At 42.6% G+C, this 23089-nt stretch overlaps 1 protein-coding gene across 2 annotated transcripts in view; it reads right to left on the reverse strand.

Annotated features, from left to right (window-relative positions):
• Window positions 1–2209: 2209 nt before the first annotated feature.
• Window positions 2210–23089, reverse strand: part of alcama (activated leukocyte cell adhesion molecule a) — a 287178-nt gene continuing 266298 nt past the window's right edge. Inside the window, exons 11-16 of one of the 2 annotated variants that reach the window (XM_080203485.1) lie at window positions 22663–22778; window positions 20616–20754; window positions 18117–18164; window positions 13875–14001; window positions 12042–12166; window positions 2210–4491 (exon numbers count right to left, since the gene is read on the reverse strand). In XM_080203485.1, coding sequence (XP_080059611.1) covers window positions 12064–12166; window positions 13875–14001; window positions 18117–18164; window positions 20616–20754; window positions 22663–22778 — 533 coding nt within the window. In that variant the 3' untranslated portion in view covers window positions 2210–4491; window positions 12042–12063. The remainder of the gene's footprint in view (window positions 4492–12041; window positions 12167–13874; window positions 14002–18116; window positions 18165–20615; window positions 20755–22662; window positions 22779–23089) is intronic. The other variant, XM_080203486.1, reaches the window with a different exon arrangement.

Below are 23089 nucleotides of genomic sequence, written 5' to 3' on the forward strand. Positions count from 1 at the left end.
GACTAGGGGAATTTCACAGCAACTTCATTGCAATGTTACTGTAAGCCTACTTGTGACATAAATAAATAAACTTTATAACTTTATTCTTACAGAGAGGGTAATTTTAACCCTGTGTACTCCAGCCCAAAACTGAGCATGTAAGCTGTTAAAATCCACCTGCAACTTAACTGTCAAGGTTCCTCAACTTCCAACATTAAATGCTGCTAGCATTTGGCAAAACCATCTGCCTGTAAGGATGCAGATCAGTCACCACCACAATGTTAGCAGTGAATTCAATTGAGAATAGATTAAATTTTAATTTTTAACACTTATTTGTCATGTCAAGAGTCCATCTCTGGGTGCTGCAAACAAAGGTTGGGCCTCCCTGGCACCAGATTGCACCCCTGCACTATCTCAGTCCTCATGCTAATGGGTGGGTAGGGGCTGCCTGAATTCTGCATTCTCTCAAGACTAAACAAATGTTTATAAATTTGCTTGATATGAGAGATTTGGGTTTATATGAAATGCCTTAAAATGTAGAACTGACATAGCAGGAGCCATGGGAAAACATTAGTCTAAATCTTTCTGAAAAAAACAGGAGGTTTACAAAAGCTCTCCATTATTAATGCGTGTGTAAGTCAGCTAGGAAACCTTAATCTGGTTTCCAATGGGGGTACCATAAGCATAGACATGGGTCAGGGGTGGAGGAGGACAAGCACATTAAGATGGTGGCGTAGGCTTGTTGGGCCAAAGGGCCTATTTCTCATGCTGTGTTGTTCTTTGTTCAGGTGAAAGGAGGTGAATAGTGAATTGGCATAACTTACTGGTCAATTTATCCCACTTTACCCATTTCTATGCACAAAGAGTTCACCTTCAATTTTATTTAAAAACTTCCTGTTTGCATATTAAACTGAACTTAAGCATTGTATTCAATGACATTTTTAACAATTTGATAACTGACTGGCATTACCTTAACAATGTTTCTGGATCATAAAAAGAACTATTTAAACTGTTGAGTCTCATTCTTCCATATAGTAGGTGTTTCTTGCAGATATGAGTTTTGTTTTTAAAAAAATGTACTATTGCTTTATCTCTTGCATAGCATCTCTTTACTTTTCTTTCCATACCCAAGTACACTCTTCCTCCCATGTCTTTTGTGCCCTTTAGATCTCATTAATTAAGTTGTATTGATTGTTGTTTTCATGATTCTACTGGACATGAGATGATCTGCCTAACAAATCTTGCACTTCTCAAGGGCAGCTAGGAATTGGCAAATAAATGCTGGTTGAGTCAGCAACGTTCACATCCTGCGAAAGAATTAAAAAAGACAAGACTGCTGAACAAAAAAAATGCATGAAGTAATGAGACACACAGCTACTGCTGGTCCGAACTAGAAAATTTGCTCTGCATGCTTTTATTCATATAAAAAGAGGAAAAGTGGCAAAGATTGCTTCCTTGATAAATTCTACTAAAGATGATCATTTTCATTTCAGTGCAGTACTGAATTAGAGGGATGGGTACATAATCTGAGATTATGATATCAAATTATTGGTCAAAAGTTGACACGTACATGCATGGAATATTTGCAGCTTGTAGTTACTAATAGAATAATTACATGTGTTATTGGCTTTTTAAAATGAATCGTTGAAAAACTGCAGGTTTGAAGGAGAAAAGGAAAACACAAAACTTAATACTCCATGCTTCTGATCATTGTAATTTGCCAATAATTCTAGGCTAAATTCCCAATTTCTCTCTCCACTTTTCCTTTAACCAGTTACTTCAAGTTAAGTCGCATTTAGAAAATACAGTGAACATCATCTGCTGTAGTATATCTGATTTTTTTTTCCATGTATACTTTACTCCCAAGGTTATACAATCAACTGGATGTTGGGAATTCTTCACATGTTTAGTCTGTTTTGTTCTGTACATCAGTTCTGTGCTCAAAGCATTTTTGATATTTAACTAGTCTGAGGCCAGTTTATGAAGCCCCTATTTGCCATCACTTGACAAGCTCGAGATACCTCAAGATTTGTAACTCAATGCAATAGCTTAGTAGAGTTGATTAAAACCTGTGCATATATTTAATCAGTAGCTGAGCAGAGCCTTGTACCTCTAAAAACATTGACCATAAACAAGCTTAGGGTAGGATTTTGGTCAGTTCTTATCTCTGAATAAATAATACACTGTAAACCATTTAAAGCTTCAAAACATTTATTTTTTTTTAGCAAACTGGAAAGATTAAAGATTGTGAACAGGGAATCAGGCTAACTAATTTGGGCCAGTCCCATACGATCGAATAACTTACACTTCATTTTTATTATGGGGATTTATACTGCTGTTTGCACAGGTCCATCTACTTTTTCATGCAGCTGGCATGTTTTTTCATCAATGGTGTGGATCCATCTTGCAGGATTAGGAGACATCATTATTTTCCCCAGATGTGTGTAATTCTGAGACTTGTTCAATCATTGCGGAATCACCAATTCTTTGTGGAACCTTTAGGTCCAGCTGCATGTTTTTTCTGCTTTATGGGCACATAATACACCACATATCATGGATTAATGAACAAAAAAAAAAGTCACTGCCATTTTAAATGACCCAAATTTAGTTGGTTGCCTGCACTGCCAACATACAGTAAATATTCTGCAGAGTTAAGTGAATTTCCAAAGGTCCACAACCTCTTTGAATGTGCTACAACAAACATCTGGCAAATATTTTTAAGTCTAAATCTCACTCCAGTACATGAAATAAGGGGCATCACAGAAATGGAGATTGTAGTTTGCAAAGAAAAATAGCCCGTATATCAGGTCACCACAGAAACTAAGTGAATAAATTCCTTAAACGTGCATGTTTATCATACAAACATTTTGTGTATTCATCAGTCATCCCACAATGTTTAGACATTTCGTACATTTATGGCAAATTAAACACCTGATTAATTGCTAGCTTCAACTTTTTTTGAAAAAAAAACTCTCTGGTCAAATCCTTATAGAGATCCAGTCAGTGTGCGATGACATTGTAAACACTGTCTTTGGGTGTATTTACGATGCTACACAGTAATCAGAGTTGACTTTTCCCATCCTCAAATTTTTTTGCTCATTGTATGTCTACATAATACACAAATGTTAATAAACCAAGTTGCTGAGTTGTCAAAGGGGTTTGCAGAATGCTTGTAAACAAAATAGCTTGATTCCTATTTATAATTTGCATTTGGCCTCTGAAATTTTTCATAGCTGCTTGGATACCATCTGTTCTATCACACAATTTAAGAATGTTACCTGTCGGATGCCTAGGTTAAGATTAATACAAAAGGATGCATTAATTGAACACGCATCTCTTCCCTTTTTCCAGTTCCATTGTGCCTCCCAATGGATGAAATATGTGAATGCATTTTTCCAACATGATGTTAGTGTGAGGGCAGGGTGATACAGCACTATAAAAACAGACATTCCAACAAATTGCAATTGGCCATTGCACGGAGTGCTTTTAAACTGTGCAACAAGTTTTGGTTAAACTAGTAGCAAGGCTGAGACAAGGATGAGGAAAATTTAAATGCAAGCCAGTAATTGATTAGGGCCAGTGGAACCTCCATTATCTGTGCTCTGAGTATCAACATTTCAGATTATTTTTTAGACAATTTAATGGATAAAGCTTTGCAAGAGTTGTTAAGCCCAATCTCCCCAACATAAATAAACTTTGCAACCCAGAATGGTCAAATTCAATATTTACCAACTTCTCTACCTTCCTGTTTCTAGGTGGCAAACACTATGATTCAGTTATTTGCTGAGTATTCGATCCATCGTTGAAGATAATGGAAGTTCCGCTGAAGTCTAACAATGGTTTAACATCAACTCAACTGGTGGATTTCTTGAATTGTTGCTTTGTACCAACTCTTACTAACCAGAATTGCCATGGAAATTAACCTGAAGCTAATATTTAAAAAAATACATTTGAAGTATGACCACATTTAACCCATAAACCAATGCCATAAGGAAATGGCACATGAAAGCATTTCACCACCCCCTGGAAAATTATATTAACATTTAAAGCAAACACATCAGTGCAGATATTCAAAACAATGAAACACATTTTTTTAAAAACCCTCACTTGTTACAGTGGGCAATTTACATTATCCCTTAGAGGACTGAGTCCCTTGTGAGTAAGAAATATCTCAAGTCATCTTTTTCTAATATTAGTCATGTGTTGAATCCCAAGAAAAGTTACTGCATGTTGTGTCTGAAAGGAGATAATTACCCCTTGTGTACAACTGCTCAAGTAAATTGCTACTTCAGTCCTCAAAGAGTAACAAACAGGTTCAATGTGTTTCATTAAAAATATTTGGATATTCAGCTGGAGATATTTGTACTTCTGTGTCTTAGAGATAAGGCATTGCCAGTATTGGTGGAGAATGGCAATTTCAGCTCACGGCCGATTTCAGCATATCTTACAATTCACTGTTTTCAATGGCAATCACGTCCCTGGCCAATCTATCTGAATAGATGTTTTCTTTCCCTAGAAGGAAGAGAAAAGAACAAACTACCATCATCAAATTGGAAATCGCTGTTTGGCATTCGCGTGATGGAGCATCAGATTCTGTAGCGTCTTCAGTCAGACGTTCTCCTTTACTCTTCTGCTTGAATATTAATTGTGCTATAACTTGCTAGAAACATGGACTGATAATGACGAGGGGAATGGGAAATCTGGGGTGTAGTGAACGATGCAACCAACTGATTTAAGAACTGAAGAACCACCAAATGCCTGAGAGGAAGAATTAGCATTAAATCAGGTACAGAAGGAAATCGTAAATCTGTTTCTTCCCCCAATCCAAATGAACAGTAAGATTTTTTTAAACTATTAAGGATTTACTCCATGCTGGAAATAGATGCAACAGTTTGTGTACCCCTTCAGGAAACAGTTGATTGGCATTGCATTAACAATTATCATTATTAAAAGGATGCTTGTGCTATTAGGATTGAACTCAACTTTAATGAACTTTCAGGATTTGCATGAAAAAAAAACTAGGAAGCTAAGTGCGAAAAGTCATTTGGGCCAAGTAAATGGTGCCAGAGCATAAAACAAATACATTAAGTCCTTACTTAAAGTTGTGGTTGAGTTCATGAAAGTCACAACAACTTTAAATGAATCATTGGTTTCCACAGCAATCAATAAAGCTGGGGTTTTACTTAGGAGTTCTTTCAGACATTTCTTACCCTAGGTATAAGTAGAAATACTGTACCATACATATGCAGCATTGTGTATTCCTAGTTTACAAAATATAATACATCACCAAACATAAATACAATAAACAGTTGAATTTAAAAATTATAATACTCCCCATGTACAGTACTTTTCATCAGTAAAGCTCCATCAAGTGGCAGAAGTTGGTTAGTGCAGGTAGTAGCTGAAGCCCTGAACTACCTTCACTGCTTAACCTCCAGCATTAGATGAAGCTGAGGACTTGTGTTACTGAAGAATTAGAACAGACCCAGGAGTTACTAAAGAACAAACCAAGGACGAGGGAAGAAGAAGCTGGGAGTGAACGGTGACAGACAAACGCCAAGAGGGAGTTGGCAAGACCAGGAGGAAGAGGAGTTAAGGGTAGAAGCACTGTGGGAAATGTCAATGTAGCAGTGAGTAAGCAGCACACAAAAGAGGAAGCCTAGCAAACAACACTAAAAGTGAAACTGAAAGTCCTCAGCTTCATCTAATGCTGGAGGTTGATCGGTATAATCCTTACAGTGCCATTTGGCCCATTGAGTCTGCACCAACCATGATCCCACTAAGTTCTACCCCCTAACCCCATTTACCCTGCTAGTCCCTCCAACAGTAAGGTGCAATTTAGCATAACCAATTGACCTAACCCACACATCTTTGGATTGTGGGAAGAAACCCACACAGACACAGGGAGCAATCCCATATAGACCTATCCCTATAACCCCATGTATTTACATAAGAACATAAGAAATAGGAGCAGGAGTAGGCCATCCAGCCCTTCGAGCCTGCCCCGCCATTCAATAAGATCATGGCTGATCTGTCGCGGCTCAGTTCCACATTCCCGCCCTCTCCCCATAACCCTTAATCCCCTCTCTTATCAAAAACCCATCAACCCGCGTCTTAAAAATATTTAGCGAGGCAGCCTCCGCCACTTCAACGGGCAGAGAATTCCAGAGATTCACCACCCTTTGAGTGAAGTTCCTCCTCAACTCCGTTCTAAACCGCCCCCCCCCTTTATCTTGAGGCTGTGCCCCCTAGTCCTACTGTCCTTTCTGAGCGGGAAGAGTCTCTCCACCTCTATCCTATCCATCCCATTCATCATCTTATATGAGATCTCCCCTCATTCTTCTAAACTCTAATGAGTACAAGCCTAGTTTATTCAGCCTCTCCTCATAGCTCAACCCCCTCAACTCCGGTATCAGCCTAGTAAACCTCCTCTGCACTCCCTCCAAGGCCAAAATATCCTTGTGTAAGTGCGGCGACCAAAACTGCACACAGTACTCCAGCTGCGGCCTCACCAATGCCCTATACAGCTGCAGCAAGACCTCCCTACTTTTATATTCAATCCCCCTCGCTATGAAGGCCAGCATCCCATTCTCCTTCCTGACCACCTGCTGCACCTGCAAGCTGGGTTTTTGCGACTCATGCACAAGCACCCCGAGGTCCCTCTGCACCGTTGCCTGCTGCAGTTTTTCGCCATGTAAGAAATAGTCCTTCCTACCATTATTCCTACCAAAGTGGACCACCTCGCACTTGCCAACATTAAATTCCATTTGCCAGTTCCTGGCCCATTTGCCCAGCCTATCTAGATCCTTCTGCAGACTCTCCACACACTCCGCGCAATTTGCCGTTCCACCAATCTTGGTGTCATCAGCAAATTTTGACACCATACACTCGGTTCCCTCCTCCAGATCATCTATATAAATGGTAAATAGCTGAGGCCCCAGCACTGACCCCTGGGGCACTCCACTAGTCACTAACTGCCAATCCGAATAGCACCCATTAACCCCCGCTCTGTGCCTCCTATTTGACAACCAATCCTCTATCCATGCTAACACCCTACCCCCAACTCCATGCCCCCTTACCTTCTGCAATAACCTCTTGTGAGGTACCTTGTCAAACACCTTCTGAAAATCAAGAAAGACCACATCCACCGGCTCTCCTCTATCCACCGCCCTAGACACATCCTCATAGAACTCCAATAAATTTGTCAGACACGACTTCCCCTTAATGAAACCGTGCTGCGTCTGCTCTATCAAGCAGTTCCCCTCAAGACACCTCGCTATTTCCTCCTTGATGACGGATTCTAACATTTTACCTACAACAGACGTTAAACTAACCGGCCTATAATTCCCTGCCTTTTGCCTGCCACCCTTCTTAAACAACGGCGTAACATTAGCCGTTTTCCAATCTTCCGGCACTTCCCCGGAATCCAGTGACGTCTGGAAAATAACCACCAAGGCATCCACTATCACCTCCACCATTTCTTTTAGAACCCTCGGATGCATTCCATCCGGTCCTGGGGACTTGTCCACAATCAGCCCTTCCAGTCTGTTGAGCACCGCCTCTCTAGTAACAATAATGTAATTGAGACCCTCCAGTCCTACCACCTTTCCATCGCTAACACCCGGCAAATTATTCATAAGAACATAAGAACATAAGAAATAGGAGCAGGAGTAGGCCATCTAGCCCTTCGAGCCTGCCCCGCCATTCAATAAGATCATGGCTGATCTGTCGTGGCTCAGTTCCACTTTCCCGCCCTCTCCCCATAACCCTTAATCCCTTCTCTTATCAAAAACCCATCAACCCGCTTCTTAAAAATATTTAGCGAGGCAGCCTCCACCACTTCAACGGGCAGAGAATTCCAGAGATTCACCACCCTTTGAGTGAAGAAGTTCCTCCTCAACTCCGTTCTAAACCGCCTCCCCTTTATCTTGAGGCTGTGCCCCCTAGTCCTACTGTCTTTTTATTCACGTCCTCCTCCGTGAAGACCGAAACAAAAAAGTTATTCAAGGCCTCAGCCATTTCCCCATCCACTACTACTAAGTCCCCCCTCTCATCCTCTAAGGGTCCAACGTTCACCCTAGCCAGCCTCTTCCTTTTTATATATTTATAAAAACTCTTGCTATCCTTTTTTATATTAAGCGCTAACCCAGCTTCATAGTTTCTCCTACCCTTCTTTATCAACTTCTTTGTCAATCTTTGTTGACATTTAAACTTCTCCCAATCCTCTTCTCGCCCACTACTCTTAGCTACTCTAAACACCTCCGCTTTTAATTTAACACTTTCCTTCGCCTCCTTCGTTATCCACGGCTTATTACCTCTCCTCCTACGGTCCTTTTTAACCATCGAAATAAATTTCTGCTGAGCACCAAGAAAGATCTCCTTAAAGATCCTCCACTGCTCCTCAGCAGACCTACCTTCCAACGCGCTCCCCCAGTTAACATTCGCCAATTCTTCTCTCATCCTACCGTACTCCCCTCTGTTCAAACAAAGGACGCGCGTCCGGGAACCCACTTTCTCCTCCTCCATCTGCACCAGAAACTCCACCATACAATGATCACTCTCCCTAAGAGGATCCTTCACCGCAAGGTCCCTAATTCTACCCGCCTCATTACATAACACCAGATCCAAGATAGCTCGCTCCCTCGTCGGCTCCAACACACACTGTTCAAGGAAACTATCCCGGCAGCATTCCAAGAACTCCTCCTTGAGCCCACCGGGTCCAACATGGGTCGACCAATCAATATGTAGATTGAAATCCCCCATAACTACGGCCGTCCCATTCCTGCACGCCGCACTTATTTGCACGTTAACAGCCCGCCCCACCTCCAGATCATTATTCGGGGGCCTATAGACGACACCCACCAGCGTCGTCCTCCCTTTGCTGTTCCCCATCTCCACCCACAACGATTCCATGTTCTGCTCTTTGGTTCCTATATCATCCCTTGCTACCACCCTGATGCTATCCTTAATCAGCAGAGCTACGCCCCCCCCCGCCCTTTTTCCTCCCGCCTATCCTCCCTAAACACTTGATACCCCTGGACATTCAGCTCCCAGTCCCTGTCACCTTGCAGCCACGTCTCTGTAATGGCCACCAGGTCATATCCATTTGTGCTGATCTGCACCACCAGCTCATCCACTTTATTCCGAATGCTTCATGCATTCAGATAAAGCGCCTTCAACCCAGCCTTCACCTGGACCCTATTTGCCGTAATGCCACCAACCATACTCACGCCCCCTACTCCCTTTACTATTGGGACATCCTCGGCCTCTTCCCTTACCTGTACCCTATCCTTAACTTTAGACCTCGTAACGTCACCTACCCTCGCACCCTCCCCCCCGCAATTAGTTTAAAGCCCTGTCTACAGTTCTCTTTACTCTATTCGCCAGCACTCTGGTCCCAGCACGGTTCAGACCAACCCCATCCCACCCGAACAGGTCCCACCTACCCCAATACTGATGCCAATGCCCCATAAATTCAAACCCATTCCTCCCACACCAATCCCTGAGCCACCCATTCACTTCCTTAATCCTATCTACCCTACGCCCGTCTGCACTCGGTTCAGTCAGTAGCCCAGAGATAACCACCTTGTCGGTTCTACTCTTTAATTCCATTCCCAGCTTTTCATACTCCCTCCCCAGATCCTCAGTTCACATTTTGCCTACGTCGTTGGCACCCACATGTACCACAACGACCGGATTCTCATCCTCCCACTCCAGGTTCCTCTGCAGCCCAGATGTGACGTCCCGGACCCGAGCACCAGGCAGACAACACACCCTTCTGTGCACTTTGTCATTGTGACAAAGGACAGTGTCAATACCCTTAACCCCACTATCCCCAATCACTACTACGTTCCTTCTCACCTTCTCTTTGCCTATGTCCTGCTGCATCACTGTACTGTGTGCAGTTTGCTCACCAACCTCACCTCCCTCGTTCTCGTCCGGACTGGAAGCAAGCACCTCAAACCTGTTATGCAGATTGAGAGGCTGACGCATCCGCTCCCCACCCTCCTGCATCCTCCGCTCCCCACCCTCCTGCATCCTCCGCTCCCCACCGTCCTTCCTCCACTCAGCAGCCCCCTCTTGTTCCTGACCCTTAGAGTTAGCCAGTCTAGGGGGGGTGGATGTCACTTGCTCCCCATTGACAATGGCACCCTCTCTCCTCCTGATGAGCCTCAGTGTCTGTAGCTCAGAGGCCAGCTCATCTACCTTGAGCTGGAGCTCCTCCAGCAACCTGCACTTACTGCAGACATGGTCACTGGGAAGGACCCTGGGGTCCACCAGCTCCCACATCATACAGAAACAACACATCACATGCCCTTCCATTATTCACTGTAGTAATATTGAAAGTGTCAACACGAACTTATCTGGCCCTTTTTCTCCCAAGCCCTTTTGATCCTAAGTCCTAATAGCTCACTCTGCTTCCCTCTCACTCCACTGCCCACTCCAACGCTGCCCGCCGTCGAGACCAGGCCTCCTTTTAAACCTGGCGCTGTTTTAAAGCCTGCTCCCCCACAACTCCCTGCTATCCACTCCCTTAGAATTCTTAAAGCGGTAGATACAAAAAGCCCGCAAAAATGCTTTTAAATGATTTAAACAGTTCTACAAGGTAAGTTCTTACTACGAAAGTGCTTTAAACTTATTTAAACAGGTTTTTAACAGGTAATTTCTTATCTGTCTCTCTGCTCCTTCACTCGTCTGCTCCAGCAAACAATACCCTGACACTAAGGGTCAATTTAGCATGACCAGTCAATCTAACCCACAAATCTTTGGAGTGTGGGAGGAAACTGGAACACCTGAAGGAAACCCATGCAGGCATGGGGAGAACATGTAAACTCACTAGAGAAATTCTGTGATTCTATGAGCATTTGAGAAACATAGAAATAAGTGAATCTAGGGGGTTTCCTCCGGGTGTGCCAGTTTCCTCCCACAATCCAAAGATGTGCGAGTTAGGTTGACTGGCCATGCTAAAATTGCCCCTTAGTGTCCAGGGATGTGTAGGTTAGTAGTGGTAGAAGTTGGTTAGTGTATGTTGAATTTCTGGCTCATAAGAACTATGAGCAGGAGTAGGCCATCCGGCCCCTCAAGCCTGCCCTGCCATTCAATAAGATCATGGCTGATCTCTTTGTCAACTCAGCTTCACTTACCCACCTGCTCACCATAATCCTTAGATCCTGAGATCGAAATTGAACCTGAGTCCCTAGCACTGAGGCAGCAGTGTTTGCCACTGTACTTGCCGTTGTGGATCCTTATTAAAAGTACTGTATACTGGAAGTGAGTATTGTAATTTAAAAAAAATTCAACTGTATATTTCTTTTATATCTGGTGATATATTTTGTAATCTAGTCTCCGTGCATCCAGCCTCTCCTTATAACTCAAACCATCAAGTCCTGGTAGCATCCGAGTATATCTTTACTGCACTCTTTCTAGTTTAGTAATATCCTTTCTGTAATAGAGTGACCAGAACTGTCAACAATATTCCAAGTGTGGCCTCACCAATGTCTTCAACAAGACATCCCAATTCCCTGTATGCCAATATTTTTAAAAAATTTAATCAGCTCAGGCTGTTTGGAATGAAAGAGAGTGTAGATGTGTGAAATCAAAAGTGCAAACATAAAACAAAATGACATGTAATTCATATGCAAAACATGCGGAATTAAAAAAATTTCAAGGGAATACAGCAAATAAAACAATTTGTAAAGTAATTTTAGGCACTTCTCATAACTTTGCTTTGGAAGAGCAGAATAATTATTCCCTTACTATCCACTTGTGTAAATAAATTTTGTAAATCATATGACAATTATTCCAAAGGCATCATGATAACCTCACTCTTCAGTCATGGGACTTGGATGACATCCATAAACTGCTCCAGCATTATTCTTCAGGTTGCTGATGATGCTGATATGAAATTACACCTTCAATACTTACCCTCTACCTATTATTCATTGCAACATACAATGGCACTTCTAGTGTAATAACAGTGATGATAGCTAATGTAGCTGTGAAATTATAGTTAATTTATTAGGAGTGGCTGGAGTGCTTTTGTATTTTGTGGAGAGCCATACCTGGCTTATTGAGACAACATGGTTATACAGCTGAGGAACCTGACGTATGGTTGTTATCTCCCTTATTTATCTTCTTGATCTCATCAGCAGTGCCTCTTTCATTGGTTTTGGTTTTTGATGTTGGGCTGTTAGAGAATCACATTGCAGAGTCAATTTCAATTTATATTTAAAGACAAAGGAAATAAACTTTTGCTGCACCAATGCTACCATTACATGTCCACATTTAGAACAGAAAACATAAAACTTTTATAGCACCTTTAACGTAATGGAAGATTTCAAATTGCTTCAGAGGAGCATAATAAAACAAATATGATACTGAGCTAGTAGGTCAGATAGAATCATAGAATCCCTAAAGTGCAGAAGGAGGCTATTCAGCCTGCACCGACAACAATCCCATCCAGGACTCATCCACGTAACCCCACAAATTTTCCCTGCTAATCTGCCTGCCACCGAGGGGCAATTTAGCATGACCAATCCACCTAACCCGCATATCCTTGGACTGTGGGAGGAAACCGGAGCAAACTCACACAGACACAAGAAGAAACCAGAGCAAATGCCACAGTCAGTCAACTGATGCCAGAATTGAACCCGGGTCCCTGGTGCTGTGAGGCAGCAGTGCTAACCACTGTGCCACCAGTGACTTGAGCAAATAAGTAGTTTTTAAGTAATGTCTTAAAGGAGAAAAGTGAGGTAGGAAGGCAGAGAAGTGCAGGAAGGGTATTCAGAACTTGGGGCCTGAGCAACTGAAGGCACAGCCATCAATAGTGGAGCAATTAAAATTGGAGATGCACAAAAGGCTAGAATTAAAGGAGTGCAGAGGTTTGTTGGCTGCAGGAGATTACAGAGATAATGAGGGGTGAGGCCTTGGAGGGATTTAAAAACAAGGATGAGAAATTTAAAATCAGTATGCTGCTTGACCAAAAGCCAATGGAGGTCACCGAGCACAGGGATGATAGGGTTATGGGACTCAGAGGGAGTTAAGACACGGACAGCAGTTTTGGATAATCTCCAGTCAGGAGTTAGTTGGAATAGTTAAGTCTAGAGTTAACAAAGGCATTAACAAGGATTTAAGCAGTTGTTGAGCTCAAACACAGAAATCACCAGGTGCTGTTGTGGAAGTAGAAATCAGTGATCTCAGTCACGGCACAAATTAGGTCAGAAGGTCATCTCTGACCCCAGTTTGAGCTGCCGACCACATACCTTCGCCATCAGTAAGATCACTGATTTCTATCTTCGTAACAGTACCCACCCCCACCCCTGCCTCAGACCAACAGCTGCCGAAATCCTCATTCCGGCTTTTGTTAACTCTTGACTGACTTTTCCAATGCATATCTCATTGGCCTCGCACATTGTGGCGAGTACACTACAAACTTGAGATGATTCAAAACTCTGCTACCCATGTATTTATTCGTACCAAGTCCCGTTTGCCCATTCACCCCAGCCACTGACTTACATGAACTTGTCAAGCAACGCCTCCATTTTAACATTTTCAACCTTGTTTTCAAGTCCTTCTATGATCTAGCCCCCTCCCCATGTTTGTAATCTCTTCCAGCCCCACAACTCTCTGATATTGGTGCTCATCGAACTGCAGCCACTGTTCCACCATTGGCAGACATGCTTTTAGCTGCCTCAGCCCTAGGTTCCTCCCTCAACCTTTTTAACTCATTCCTCCATTCAGACACTTATTAAAACCTAACTCTTTGACCAGCCTTTTGAACATCCACCATGACATAATTTTGTGTGGGTGCGGTCAGATTTCACTTCATAACAGACCTGTGAAGTGCTTTGGAATGTCTCATATTAAAGGAGCTACATTGGTATATTGCTGCATACCTTTTCTTTTTGTACAACCAGTAAACCACGCCAGCGATGACTGCTGCTATTAATAGGCCTACGATGACTCCCACTATCACCTTGGCCTGGTCATTGCCTTTGCTGCTATCACTCTTCTTGTTTGAGTCTGCAGGAAGAAAACATTCCAGTCAGATTTATAAAGTCACAATATTCAGCTAAACTTGTAAACCAACTGGACCATACAATGATCCGATATGGTAACAATTGTCATAATGTGGGTTCCTTAGACGTCACATGAGATCTTAAGACTTGTATATTTGAACGTGAACCATTTCTTATCTGTGTTTAATGATTCACAGATTCCAGATTGCGGTCATGCATGGTGCTGCTGCTGCCATGGAGGTAGGTTGCTTACTTAGTGTTGTTTCTAGACTGTTCCCTGAATCTATTATCATCTATTACCATGTGACTCTATACATCATATCAGGACCGGAGCCTCGGGAAGAGCGCGTAGCTATTCTAGTTCATCTCAATATCAGAAAGGCATCTTAAAAATTATTAAAATAGATAAGTTCCCAGGACCCAATGGGATCTATCCAGAATACCGAAGGAGGCAAGGGCAGAAACTCCTGGGGCCTTTACAGAAATCTTTGTATCCTCATTGGCTATCCTCTAGAACTTCACCTGTAGTCAATGTTGTTCCATTGTTTAAGGAGGGCAGCAGGGATAATCCAGGAAATTATAGACCGGTAAACCTTACATCAGTGGAAGGGAAATTATTAGAAAAGGATCTTAGAGACAGAATTTACTCACATTTGGAAACAAATTGACTTATTAGTGATAGACAGTATGGTTTTGTGAAGGGGAGGTCGTGTCTCATTACCTTCATCAAGTTTTTTTGAGGATGTGACAAAGATGATAGATGAGGGAAAAGCAGTGGAAATTGTATACATGGACTTCACTAAAGCCTTTGCCAAGGTTAGAGTAAACTGGTACAAAAAGTAAAGTCACCTGGGATCAGAGGCGAGCTGGCAAGATGGATACAGAACTGGCTTGACCATAGAACAGTAAGAAATCTCACAACACCAGGTTAAATTCCAAAAGTTTTATTTGGCAGCACTAGCTTTCGGAGAGACAAGCTCCTTCATCAAGTGAATGAGGACTTGTGTTCACAAACAGGGCATATACAAACTCAATTTACAAGATTATGGTTGGAATGCGGGAATCCAACCATTATTTGTAAATTGAGTTTGTGTCTTTATATGCTCCGTTTGTGAACATAATTCCTATTCGCCTGATGAAGGAGCTTGGCCTCTCCGAAAGCTAGTGCTGCCAAATAAACCTGTTGGACTTCTTCCTGTGCTTACCCCATTCTAATGCCAGAATCTCCACATCTTGGCTATAGAAGACAGAGGGTTGCAGTAGAGGGATGCTTTTCTGAATGGAAGGCTGTGACTGGCAGCGTTCCATAGGGATCAGTTTTAGGACCTTAGTTGTTCATAGAATATATAAATAATTTGGAGGAAAATGTAGTTGGTCTGATTAGTAAGTTTACAAATGACACAAAAATTGGTGGAGTTTCAGATAGTGAAGAGGATTGTCAGAGGATACAGCAAGGTATAGACCGGTTGGAGACTTGGGCAGAGAAATGGCAGATGGAGTTTAATCCAGACAAAGATGAGATAATGCATTTTGGAAGGTCCAATGCATGTAGGAATATAATAAATGGTAGAACCCTTAGCAGTATTGACAGGCAGAGAGATCTGGGCATGAATGTCCACCGATCACTGAAAGTGGCAATGCAGGTGGATAAGGTAGTCAAGAAAGCAAATGGTCTGCTTGTCTTCATCGGTCGGGACACTGAGGATAAAAATTGGCAGGTCACGCTTGCAGCTGTTCAGAATCTTAGTTAGGCCTCATTCAGAATATTGTGAACACTTCTGGTTGCCACACTACTAGAAACGTGTGGATGTTTTAGAGAGGGTGCAGAAGAGGTTTACCAGAATGTTGCCTGGTATGGATGGTATTGGCTATGAGGAGAAGTTGGATAAACTCAATTTGTTCTCACTGGAATGACGGGGGTTGAGGGGCATCCAGTAGAGGTTTACAAGATTGAGTGGCATGGACAAAGTGGATAGTCAGATGCTTGTTCCAAAGGTAGAAAAATCAAGTACTAGGAGACATAGGTTTAAGATGCGTGGGGAAAAGTTTAGAGGAGATGTGCGGGGCAAGTTTTTTATACCAAGGGTGTTGAATGTCTGGAATGCGCTGCCTGGGGAGGTGGTGGGAGCAGATATGATAGCGGCATTTAAAGAGCAACTAGACAAATACATGAATAGAATGGGAATGGAAGGATATTGACTCTAAGTGCATATGGTTTTAGTTTAGTCAGGCATCATGATAGGTGCAGGCTTAGAGGGCCAAAGGGCCTGTTCCTGTGCTGTACTTTTCTCTGTTCTTTGTCTATGCTGTTCCCATGTTAACCCTTGCTCTGCTGAACACCTTTACATTACAATGGTATGGAGGCATATATCCATCTTTTCTCTTAGCAATACTTACAATTGACCAAATGTAATGATTCTGTAGTTGAAGGTACTGATCAATGTGCTGCCAGTTTCTACAGCTCAGGAATGCCTTGGCTCCAAACAGGGAGCCTCAAAATTCTGTGGCCATCACAAAACAAGAACAGGCCTGCAATTGGCTGTTTCCGTTCCAACAATGCTGCATTTGGATCATATCTCATTCCAGTACAGACTCTCGTGTGGAGAAATTGTCGATCTGAATTCCTGCCAGCCTTGGCCACAAGTTAAATCTCCTCCCCCATTTTCCATTATGGAGGATGAGAGGTCAGAAAGTAAGTTACAGGACTTGCTGAATTTAGCTGACAGAAGTTTAGAGAAGGTTGAAGTTTATTTAGTAGTGTCACAAATAAGCTTACCTTAACACTGCAATGAAGTTACATAAAAATCCTCCAGTCACCACACTCCAGCACCTGTTCGGATGCACTGAGGGAGAATTTAGCAAGGAAAAGGGAGAATTTAGGGGCAGCACAGTGGTTAGCACTGCTGTCTCACAGAGCCAGGGACCTGGGTTCGATTCTTGGTGTGGGTCACTGTCTGTGTGGAGTTTGCACGATCTCCCTGTGTCTGCATGGGTTTCGTCCAGGTGCTCCGGTTTCCTCTGACAGTCCAAAGATGTCCAGGTTAGATGCATTGGCCATGTTAAATTCTCCCTCAGCGTACCCGAATAGGTGCCGGAGAGTGGCGACTAGGGGATTTTTACAGTGTCTTCATTACTATGTGAATGTAAGCCTACTTGTGACTAATAAATAAACTTTAAACTTTTAAACAAAGCATCTTTCGGACTGTGGGAGGAAACCGGAGCACCTGGAGGAAACCCACGCAGACACGGGAGAACGTGCAAACTCCACACAGACACTGACCCAAGCCAGGAATCAAAACTGGGTCCCTGGTGCTATGAGACAGCAATGCTAACCACTGTGCCAGCCCCAAAGTCACTTGGGTACTGGTAGTGGTTAGGTAGAACTAAAGGAAAAGCATATTTCAGCAGGGAAAGTAAGTGACCTTGGTAATGAAGAGGATACAGGATTTGGAGATCAGGATGCCAGGATTTTGAACAAATGGATTCAGCAGAAGTAGGTTGCTGGGAAAGGAGCAGATTTAATATGTTGGAAGAGAATATATTGCTGGCTTATAGATTGGCTATGTTGGGGCAGACAGGAATTGACCACTTGATAATGTTTGGCTCTAATATTCTATACTCAGATTCAGAAATGAAGAATGCACAGAAAGCCAAATGTTTGATATGGTGCCCAATGGCCCTCTGCTCTCCAGCTTTTATATACACACCTTGATGTCAGAGGTCACAGTGCACAAAGTCAGTTCTCTAAATGCCGCGGCGGAAATTCTTCCATCTTGCCTGCCACAGGAATTGTAGCAGGCGAGAAAGAAAGTTTGACAGACCATTGGAAGATCCATTGAGCTTGTGTGGAAATTTCCAATGGCCAGAGAATCAAGAAACTAACACCATCATGAAAGAAAGATGGGGAAGGGAAGGAAAAAAAGCTTGGCCTAAAAGCCAAAAGGAATAAAAAAAAGAGTGAGGAACCCAGGCAAAGTATGAATGGTACTGGTGTTCCCAATGAGAATGAAATGGAATATCGTTCCAGTCTGTATTCCAGTCATTCCATGACTTGACATTGCAGCAAACTGTATATTTTTGACAGTCCAGTTACAGCTGAAGTGACATTCTAGTGCCTACCTAAAGGGTCTTGTTCAAGACTTGCATCCAATGGTTCCTCGAATCGCACTGAAAAATGCAAAAATAAAGACACAGTAATTTGAACCCATGGAATCCATTCCTGAAGGTTTGTTCCAGCTCCTTAATTTTATGGCAGGAGAGCCAGAGAAGGTCTGTCCTTCAAGGTAGTCACTTACCTCTAGATAGACGTGAGAGGCAGCTCATAGGACAGAAAATCAGAAACAGACAAAATAGAACAAACAGTTGGTGAACAACATTGTGGAGGCAATTTTGCTCAGAGCCAAAATATTAATGGCTTTAACACTGAAGCCTGAGTACTGCCCATGAAGCAGCACGAGTGAACAATCCCCTGTCAAAAGCAGGAGAGACAACATGCATCTTCAAAGAAATTAGTAAATAAAATGATACAATGAAAATGGCTCCTGTATGTTGGGAAGGAGGGGGGGGGCTAGATTTTGCAGCCGTGTTCCCTATGGGCGCAAAATCCTGAGAGTCAGGGAACGAGGTATTTGCTGGTGAGATCCAGCTTCCCCATTTTCTGCACCCCCTCATTGGTGATGTAATGAGATCCCATGGCACTGCCCCTTGGCGCAGGTTGGTAATGCTCCATGGTCAGGGTGGCAGTGGCTAACTCTGCCAGGGAGTGGGACTTCTGGGGAGGCCCATTGCAAGAGATTCCCCTTATGTGTAGTGGGGAAGGCCAAAGCCTGTGGAGGTTGGCAGGGGGAGTGCCTCTGGATACTTGTGTGGTTGGTGGGAGTGTGATTGCCCCATGCTTGGGGAATGGGGTATAGGAGGAGTATATTTTAAACATAGATCTTTAGACACCCTTTAAAGATGGTGCCCTGATCTCAGTGGAGCCAGCCTTGCTGGTGTATCAGGCCCTGCCCTGCCAGAATGATGGTATAAACCACACCTCCAAACTCTCTGCGCACTCAGTGCCAGAAAATCTGGTATGAAAACCTCAGCTGTGTTTCCAGAGAGAAACTTGCCGGTTTGCACTCAGAGCCTGACACTCTTGACAAATTTTGGGAATATTAGCCCATTCCAACCACTGAATATGCAAAGTCGTCATTAAAATAATGCAACAAAATCATTGTAATCAGTTGACTCTTTCTGCAACATCAGCTAGACAGAGGCTCTGAGCAAGAATATGAAACAGCTAAGATAACACTTTTGCAGTGTAATTGTGCCTTCAGTTATCACTTAGCACGGGAAAAAAAACAAGTGTAATTTTCAGACAACAGAACAAGTTCATTTCCGTGCGTCAATTAATCTTTCTGACACTTCGATTGTAAATCAGGCTGAAAAAAAAGGTTGTCATCAAGGTTGTGAAACGTGGGGAGAAAAATCAAAAGGCAATGGTCAAATGACATCAAGCGTGGCTTTTAATAACCTGCAGCCTATAGAAGATGGTAAAAACTGAGTGAGGTAAGACAGATCATAGTTTTGAGGTCCGGGAACAGACAAATGTAAAGAAAGAGATGTTATGCTGAATTTCAACGCAACGAAGCAGCAATATACTTAGAAACTAAATGTTTAAAGTCTTTGCCAATATGGATAAAATAAGAACAAACAATGTAGCAATAAAGATGGTGAAGGAGAATGAGGGAGAATGTGTGTTCCTTCTGGGTGAACTCAAATAGTCATGGAAAATGCTCCATTAATGTAAGAAAAGGTACCTCAGAGATGTTCTGCGTCAAGCTGAAGCAGACACCTTAAATCCCTGGAGCGATATCACCAACGTAACCTCCACTGGTGTACCGATGAGAGCGTTCCCTCCCAGGTCGATATCCCCAGACCAGTTGAGATGGGTGGGCCACACTGTGTGCCCAACAGACTGCCAGAAACAAGTGCTCTACTCTGAGCTCAGCAATGGCCAAGTGAGACAACTAGGAGAGCCGAGGAAAGGCTACAAGGACACTCCGAAAGTCTCTCGGAATAAGTGCAACATCCCCACTGACAAGTGGGAATTGTTTGCTGTAGAACATACTAACTGGAGATGAAGCAGTCACAAAAGGTACCGACCAGCTCTCAAAGGTAACCTGGTGAAGTATGCAAGCCAAGCAGAAAGAGCACAGAATCCAGAGCCTCCTACCCAGCCACCTCATGAAACACCACCTGCCAAACCTGTGGCAGGGTCTGCAGCTCCAAGACTGGACTACTCAGCCACCGCAGAACCCGCTTTCCCGGAGCGGAAGCAAATCATCCTTGACCCTGAGGGACTGCCAAAGAAGAAGACTATTTAACTGTATCTCAGCACAGGGTGTGTGAAACAGACAGCCGTGTGCTCACCAACATTGAAATACACAGATTGCGAGAAAGCACTATCCTTTACTTAATTGAAAATGATCATCAGACGTTTCGGAAACACTTTCTACAATACAATTGGAATACTATTGCTGAACATCAAAACATTGCAGGTGATCTTTATTAAGCAAACTGATGTGTTCAATAAGCTTTTCTCAGTTTATTTGAAAAATGTTGCAGAATACTCACTGGCTGTTAGATTCACCGTATCTTGATCCTGTCCATGGGGATTTATGGCTGTGCATGTTACTGTAATGTTCTCTGAAGGCTTGACTGTTATCCTGTGGTTCCATTGTGATCTTTTGTCCTTTACTGGTTCATCTCTAGGCTGCAATGAAAATATTTCTATTTCTCATTCAAATTAGGGAACTGCAATTTTTTTTATTGTGGGTTCTGAAAATCTAGGGTAAGACTTCGAGAGAAGATGTTAGGCCTCCGATTATGGATCCTCACTCAACAATAGAGTGGGTCACACAATTGTAGTCTCATCTTTGCTCTGTCCCTGATCTAGCCAGGCTCCTTGTTCCATAGCACAGGATTGTTACATTTGCCTTACTGCCATTTCACATTTGGGATCTGGGTTCAAATTCAGCTCTGAATGATGAGATGAGCATTTCTTTGTTTTTTCACATATTCGGTAAGAGTTTGGGAAGGCGCCACTCAATTTCAATTGTTGCCACAGCAAAAATCTATACATTATTGGACAAATACCTTCAGAAAGACCCAAAAGGAAACCTCCTCATGAAGCATTTGGTAAAAAGCATTGCACAATGTAGAACTGAAGCATACAGTCCGGATAGATTTGGTCAGAATGCTATAATTGTACAATTAGCCTTGGGAAAGGAAGAGAATCACAGAAATTCAATCACAATTCCCTCTCCTGGTTACTACCCAGTGAAATAACACCCAAGTTCACACATGGGCACTGGGCATTTCAATGAAGTATTTAAGGTGGAGTCCCAGAGGCGCTGGTGGTCATTCTGTTCCTAAATTTCCTTTCTTTATGTGTGACCCTGGACAATGCTGTCTTGGGATTACAGTATGAACCACGCCCCGCTCTCTGATTTTAAAGGGAACACAAAATACTGTTCCAACAGACACTTAAGACAATGTATATACGTTTTCAAAAACAAGCTTTTTAAAGTAATGTGTGTAAATTTTGTCAATATAGCAAATGGGGGAACTTCAGTTACAAGTGTGTTATAAATACTGAACAATGTAACTTCAAAGCACATAATTATAACTTTGTTTCTAAAAAAGTGCTTCATCAGTGATTCTATTCTTCGATCTGGATAACTCATTTATCTAAATCAGAATTGGCATGGAATTTTAATATCATTCCCAGTGGATAAAATCACTGAAATACAAAATGAAATTTTTCTAAATGACCACTGATAGAAAGAGCGATCATTGTCGAATATCCTCAGATTTAACAGAGGGGTTATTTTCTGCCTTCACGCAGCTTGGGGTGCTCTGCCTGCTGACAGTGCAAATCAGAAATCTGGATGCAGTCTGTACGATCTTCCATTCACTTTAAACGGTCAGAAAATCACCTGCAGCACACCTGACCTTGCGGCGTGAGTGAGTGTGGCCTTCCACTGGCACTCCAAAGTTGGAAAGTGACACATTTAATTTTTAAAGTTGTAGAATAGAACGGTGCAGAAAGTGACCATTTGGCCCATTGGGTCTATACCAGCTCTTTCAAAGAGCAATCCAGTTTGTGCCAAACCCCAGTCTTTCCCATACCCACCGCAATTACCTCAACCACTTACCCAATTATCTTTTGAAAGCTGCTATTGAATCTCAACATTTCAATCCTAACCACTTAGGTTGAACATTATCTCTGTTTACTGAACCTTGAGCCAATAGAAACCATTTTCTCTGTTACCCTTACGAAAACCCTGCATGATTTTAAAATCAAATCTCCTCTTGGCCTTATCTGTGATAAAGATAACACCCTCAGCTTCTCCAGTCCATCCACATGACTATTTCCTTATTCCCAGAACTACTCTAATAAATCTCTTTGTCCCATCTCCAAAGCCTTCATCTTCCTTTTAAAGTGTGGTGCTCAGTATTGGACACAATACCCCAGTTAATGCAATGGTTTACATAGCTTTAGTGCAACTTCCTTGTTTGTGAGCCTTCTTTATAAAGCACATGATTCCATAATAAGCACTGTTGGCCACAATTCTGTTTCAGATGGAAGTCAGAGGACATCTCCCTCTCTGTTACTTACAGATGTTCCATTGATGCTCCACTGCACAATGGGCTTGGGAAAACCTTCCACGACACAGCTGATCACTTTAACATTGTCCACAACCTTCTTTGTCAATTTATTTATCCTTGGCATTCCTGTAATAAAGAAGAAAGTGGTTTATTGACAGGGCCGACTTGAACAAACATAGGAATAAGGTTTTTGTCATCTTTGAGTGATAATCTGGTGGGGTCGATTGCATTTATCTGATGGAATCAGACCAATTCCTCTGAAATTAATGGAATGAAAATCAGGAGGGTTCAATAATAGTCACGTGACTCTCATGACCAGATTACTGCTCTGGTGATGCAAAAGAGACTGCAACCCATAGTAAAGTAATCCACTTGGCTAACAACTCGGTCAACTAGTTATTTAACAGTTTAAGCGCCCGATGGTCCATTTGCCTACA

This window comes from Carcharhinus amblyrhynchos, chromosome 15 (assembly GCF_965287045.1).
Source record: "Carcharhinus amblyrhynchos chromosome 15, sCarAmb.v2.hapA, whole genome shotgun sequence".
In the NCBI taxonomy this organism is placed as follows: Eukaryota; Metazoa; Chordata; class Chondrichthyes; order Carcharhiniformes; family Carcharhinidae; genus Carcharhinus; species Carcharhinus amblyrhynchos.